The sequence below is a fragment of the Pyrus communis genome, chromosome 15, assembly GCF_041283825.1.
Source record: "Pyrus communis isolate YQ-2024b chromosome 15, ASM4128382v1, whole genome shotgun sequence".
In the NCBI taxonomy this organism is placed as follows: Eukaryota; Viridiplantae; Streptophyta; class Magnoliopsida; order Rosales; family Rosaceae; genus Pyrus; species Pyrus communis.
In genome coordinates, this window is record NC_142579.1 from 42,673,282 (window position 1) to 42,679,344 (window position 6,063).

Below are 6,063 nucleotides of genomic sequence, written 5' to 3' on the forward strand. Positions count from 1 at the left end.
AAAAAATTTTCTCTCATATGCTAATATTATTTTAACAACTCCCTATAAAATTTCCACGGAATCTTTAAAATATGATTCAAATATTAATAATTAATGTTACGAGCTCCTTTCATTTTCTCTAGATTTAGGAGCTCCTAGAGATTCGCTATCTTAGGAACATGACATGAGTGATTGGAGATGAAAATTTTTAACTTCTCCCTATTTTTTTGGCTAGGAACTCATTTAGGGAGCTCACTGGAGATGTGCCTATGTATGGGTGGATATTTGAACTCGTGGGTTAATACCGTATTACCCGGCTTGATGCAAAACCATTTCACTCTTACCTTCAATTCTCAAAACAATCCGAGTTGGATCCGACTCGTGTAAAACCGAGTATATATTTTTAATGTGTAGGTAACCCAACCCAGACCGTATAAGGGTTGTCGTAACACCTGTTATTTTATTATTAGTCGACAATAAAGCCCATAATTCCATATCTATCTGACAACAAGAAGTAAAACAACAATCCTACTATTTCCTTTAAAACATTTGTTGGTATTGGCTTTATTAGACGTAATTCTTTTATAACAGAAACACATAGAAATTGTTTTATATTGTTGTTTTGTTTTACGACATGATTAAAAATGAATCCGTTCAACCCATAGGAATCGGGCTGTATTAAATAGATTCAAATGTGCCTATTCCGCTAATAAAATAATATTAACTTGTGACAATTTCGTCCCCAATTCTAGCAATGCCTTGTTGGTTAGCTCGTTTTGGAATATCGTTACGATGACATATATCTTGAGTCTAGAAAAGTATTCCCAACGATGCATGAAAGTTAAAAGTATTCCTAAGGATACATGAAAGTTATCCATAAGAGCGTTGTTAATTAGGAATATCGCGAGAGTTGCATATCGATGGTAGGCAGGTCCTCCCTAAGAAAGCATGAAAGTTGGAGAGAGGATTGATCTCAAACAAGAAACATATTAGTCGATAGCAAATTCTGGATTTCGAGTTCAAGGGCATCACCTGAATTGTCTTGGTACGGTAAATTCAATAGCAAAAACAAGAGGGTGAAATCAAAAGGAGCAAATAACACGAGGCGTGATCCGAAACGAATCGGAGTTTACAAAAAAAAATCTTAAACTTCAAAAGACAAACTGTCAACTCTAGCAAACGTATACCAATTGTACAATGAAACCTAGAAAACCTTGGACAGTTATTCCCCATTTCTAGAGTCTTTTACTGCAATAACCTCAAGAAGATGTTCTCCATTGCAGCTCGAGTTGAAGGCGTCCATTCTTCGAGTCTATCAAATGGTATTTTTCATTGATTCTTCTGTTGCTAACAACATCCGCCAAGTTTATATCCACGTATCCAAGAGTTTCCTGATTGGAAGGAAAAACGCCACAGGGTTATTTCAAAAACACAAATCTAAATAAGTTGAACGTGTTTCAGTTGTGTTACCTTGGGATGCAACAGCCCCATCCTTGTGGAGTGGCTGACCACTTCAACATGAAGCCTATCATTTTTCGGTGGCTCTTCTAAAATAAACTGAAACTCCTCATCCCATCTTGGATCCCGATTTTTCTTGACAAGCTGTGTCAGTTCCCAATGAGATTGTAAGTAAACATACAAAACGTTTATAGCAAAGTAGAACTTTGAAATTCCAAAATCAAACAAAATGATCGGCATTCAATTGTTTCTTATTGTATCAGCATCATGGAGGGAAACCCATGACACTTGTATGACAGTCCGGGAACAACTTCGTCTATTCATCACAAGTTCATTGTATCCGACACATGCATCAGCACCAATAAAGTGATTTCTTTTATAAATACAGGTGACAGGATATTCCCATTTCTTCTCATTTTCAACTAACTTAGACTGCAAGAGTCTTCGGCTAAAAAAGAAAAAAGAATGCAAGAGTCAACCTGTTAGAAGTGGGTAACCCTACAAATCAAATTTTCACATATGAATGCGACATAATGCCTCCTTTCCTTGCTATGAGTCATAACATGGAGTAACTATGATTTATAAACAATAAGAGGAAAGACAGCAAAAGGACACGGACAACAACAAGCGACTTATGTACCTTGGTTCTTTTCTCTTCCCCTCTGAAAAGTATGCGCACTTGTGGGTTAGTGTGGTGCTTTCCTTCCACATCTTCAGCTTCGTGGACGGTAATTACAAGCACACCACCAGTTGCAGGTGTTCCTTCAGGAGCCTTTTCTATAGCATTTGGATCTTCATCATCTTTAGGCATCTCATCCTGCGTAAAGGGTTTATAGATCAATTCCACAACAAGCTGCCCACGTGATTTCTCATTTTGAGTATCATTCAGGTCCATGTTCTTCAGCACGTCAAGAGTCATAACTTTAGGCTCTTCAGGCGTAAGTTCTTTCAGTGGAATGACATTTATACCCATCTTGTCATGTTTGCCAATCTAAGAAAAATTAAACCCACATTATTATACACATAAAGAAACAAAATCACGCCAAAAAAAAAAAGCCCATCTACTTTCTCTCACAAGTCCAAACAAAGAATCATACCTTTTCCCAATCATAAACCATAAGTTCTAATGCTTGAGTCTCCGGGTCTCTGATAACGAAATTAAACTCTTCATTCCATTCAGGGTTCAAAGTGCCATGTTTCACAGTTGTTTTCTTTGAAGGAAGCTTGTCCTCAGTGAGCTTGATTTTCACATATGGATCTGCTCCTCCTAATAAATCTTTCTTTTTAAGCTTCATTGCTTTAATAACTTTTATATGCAAAATCCCAACAGGCTTCCTCATGGCCCTGACAGAATTAAACAAAATTATTAGGTCACAACAACCAACTTACACAATTACTCGAAACCAAACACCATGACACATACATTGTGGGATCCATGATTTGTACTTCTAGGGCTTTGGGCCATAGGTACATGTTTGCCACTTGTTCTTTGATAAGCTCCTGATGAATCAAAACAGAATAACAAAAGTAAGCAAGATGGCGTTGAGAAATTCAAGTTTCAAGTAGGATATTCCATAAATAAGCAATCAATGAATCTTGTTATAACATATATGCTAATCATCCTTATACACATATATGATGTAAACACCAATCAAATCACTCTTTAACCTATGCAAAAGGTAAGAGATACTACCTGGACAAACCTATACAGGCCAGGAATAGCCATAGCATCTGCTCCAAGCAGTTTTAATCCAAAGTCAACATGTGGCTGCAAATAAGTAATAAGATAGCTGAGAAGGGAAAATAGAAAGGAAATCAAAATGAAAGTAAGGAGACAAGGAGATGTGGCACATTATAGACACTACAACAGAATCATAATTCTGGAGGTTGTCTATTGGGGGGGGGGACGATCATGGACATCATCTAATCCCAGTATACATCTCAAATAGTCATAATTACAAAAATTGAGCCTTATTCAATTAAATTGAGGTCATTTAGGATCAACATCTGAAAATGACATAAATATAACACATTTCCGACTCTGGATTGTCAGGTACCAGAATACCAAAACAAAGTAGTTAAATAAACATATCATGTCCCTGACTACCAACTAGTTTTCTGCTGTAAGACAATGATCAAGCATGTAAGCAATAAGAAAATGGAATCAGTACCATACCTTCTCCATAAGAGAGACAAAGATTTTTGAAAAACAAGGAAAGGCTGAAACCAAAGGCTTCAGGGTGATACGTGGACAAGCAAACACTTGCAAATCAACCACCTGAAACAATCCAAAGAATCAATGCACCATTCAAATCCAGTAATAAGTCTGTTGTCGTAATTTTTATTCCAAGTACTGATTCATGTGTGTGTCTGTGCATGGGATAGGCAGACGACCACGTGGGGGAGAGTGTGTGCATACGTACCCAACTTTAAAAAATACTAGTTCCTTCATGAAACATACCTGAACCGTGGCTTTCAAACCAAATGCTTTAGCCGCAACAAGGATGTTAGGATTGCCTGCCCACTTCAGTTGTAGCTCCATTATCAATTCCTTCTCACCGGTAACATACACTTTAATTCCTGCCATATACAGAAAAACAAGAAATGAGGACTCCGCACAAGTATTGCATAGCAGGGGAAAACAGAACAAAGGTTTAAAATAAGATAAGACGGAAATTTTAAGGCAGATATCATCTTGTTCACAGTATACTATGTCAAGAAATTAACAAAAACAAGAAAAAATAAAAAGTGATAAGTAGCATATAACCGATGGGTGGGATCATGAAAACAGAATGCAGCTGCAAAATTGTGTGCGTGTAAGAGAGGGAAAGTAAGAGGATCAATTCAACCTTGAAAAGTTGGCGGTAGGGTGCCCAAGGAAAGAGCTTCAAACTCGACGGAGTCAATTTTGTATTTCGGAATTTGCTCAGCAATAATGGGTTTTGCTATGGTCCTCGCAGTTTTGCAAATTGCCTAAAAACAAATTCACCATCAAGACTCAGTACAAACCGAGTAAGAGAGAGTCAACCAAGCAAAACACCCCCGGAAAATATATCCGAGTACTGTTATAATAGGTATGCATTACCTTGTCGAGGTAAGGCCACATGAGCTCGATAAATTTGTTAAGCCAGTCAACCTTCACATAAACAAAAATTATGATAAGCTTCTCTTGCGCCATTAGGTTATAACACCAAAACAACATAAACAATTTGCGAAAACTAAGATTTGGAAAATTGAACATACACGATCATAGTCTGGATTTTTCACCCACATGGGTATCTCCGGAAGCAGCCTCTGCAGAGTTTTCGAATCTTGCTCCACCAATGGACGAATTGCAGGATCCTGGGTTCATTACAAATCAACAAAAATTATAATTCAACCAAATTAAAAGCAAAATTAGCAATGAAAAAGGAAGAACACAAAGGGAACCTTGACATCAGTTGGCTGGAAGTAGATGAAGAGGTAATACCCGATCACAAGCCCAATTGAAGTTCCAACTCCAAAACCCACAAAACCCAAAATCGCACTCAGAATACCCATCTCAAATCCGCCCTGGAATCTCAGACCTCCCCAAAATGCCACACTATTACACAAGAACAACACAATCAAAACCGAGTACGATCCAAAAACACCTCTCGAATTTCACTCCTTCCTTTTCCTACACACCAATACTACTACAACACAAACCCAGCGAAAAGAAAAAAAAAAAAAAAAAACTGTAAAAATTGGAGTAGAAGTGGGGACGACGACAATGCTTATCTGAAAGAAGGAGAAGGGAGCATTAAAGGAAACGGCTGGTGGGGTTTCTCATTTCTTTCGAGTGTCGGTAACGGCTAAGCGGTTTATTGGATCTCTATCTCTCTCTCATCTGTCCAGATTTTTACAGCGTTACGGGATTGTAGGAAAAAAAAATCATAAATTTGCGGAATTAAAACGGAGATAATGATTGGTTTCTATTTTGGGCTTTTGTCTTTCTCCCTCATTATTATTTTTTGACTTTTTTTTTTATATTTCTTCTTTTAATATTACTGTTACGGTCATGATACTTGCTTTTCTTTTATTATATTTCGAGATATTTTGTGCTCAGGAATTTTAAAATGGCATCATGTTTGAGGATCAAGCATACTGCTCATCATGAGCATGAAATATCTGTGAAAAAATGACATTTTTTCAATCGGCGATGCTTTAGATTTAATACGAAAGCATTTGATAAACTATAATCTTAAAAGTGTTTTTAGCAATAAAAGAGACGAGGTTAAGATTGTTAATATAAAAATTGTATTTGTTGGTATTGTTCACCAGCCTCTTATAAAAAATACCATTTTTGAAAAGTATAGATAAAACTGCTTCTACTTTTTATAGTCGTATATCTATGATTTTGAGTAAAAACACTTTTTTTTTTCATTTACCACACACAATTTAACTGCTTTGAAAAAATTTAAAACCAGTTGATTTGGCTTAGATTAGTAATATATTGTTTGTAATAAAAAAAATATATTAACATCCCAAAATATAAGAATAAATAACAAAAAGAAAAGTAGGTATGGATCAAGCATAGTGGTTTCCACGATTATCCACTTTTATGAATTATTATTGGTTGTATTTCCAATATTATTTTGATGAAAT

General features: G+C 36.3%; 1 protein-coding gene across 1 annotated transcript; it reads right to left on the reverse strand.

The window, feature by feature from the left end:
• Positions 1 to 946: 946 nt before the first annotated feature.
• On the reverse strand, positions 947 to 5,614 carry LOC137737337 (synaptotagmin-2). Its single transcript, XM_068476788.2, has 12 exons — positions 4,867 to 5,614; positions 4,681 to 4,779; positions 4,523 to 4,573; positions 4,287 to 4,410; positions 3,899 to 4,017; positions 3,614 to 3,715; positions 3,131 to 3,205; positions 2,861 to 2,937; positions 2,535 to 2,781; positions 2,078 to 2,428; positions 1,450 to 1,581; positions 947 to 1,370 (listed from the first exon to the last, which is right to left on the reverse strand). Exons 1-12 carry the CDS (start codon positions 4,975 to 4,977, stop codon positions 1,239 to 1,241), a joined length of 1,620 nt encoding a protein of 539 aa, XP_068332889.1. The 5' UTR covers positions 4,978 to 5,614; the 3' UTR covers positions 947 to 1,238.
• Between the last annotated feature and the right edge of the window lie 449 nt (positions 5,615 to 6,063).

What these genes read in the sequence shown, in the direction of transcription:
- LOC137737337 (XM_068476788.2), bottom strand. Translation starts at nt 4,977, where the DNA reads ATGGGTATTCTGAGTGCGATTTTGGGTTTTGTGGGTTTTGGAGTTGGA. An exon ending in CCTACCGCCAACTTTTCAAG is followed by an intron (nt 4,018 to 4,286) that starts GTTGAATTGATC and finishes TGTATATGGCAG; the next exon opens with GAATTAAAGTGTATGTTACC. An exon ending in TGGTTTATGATTGGGAAAAG is followed by an intron (nt 2,429 to 2,534) that starts GTATGATTCTTT and finishes AATTTTTCTTAG; the next exon opens with ATTGGCAAACATGACAAGAT.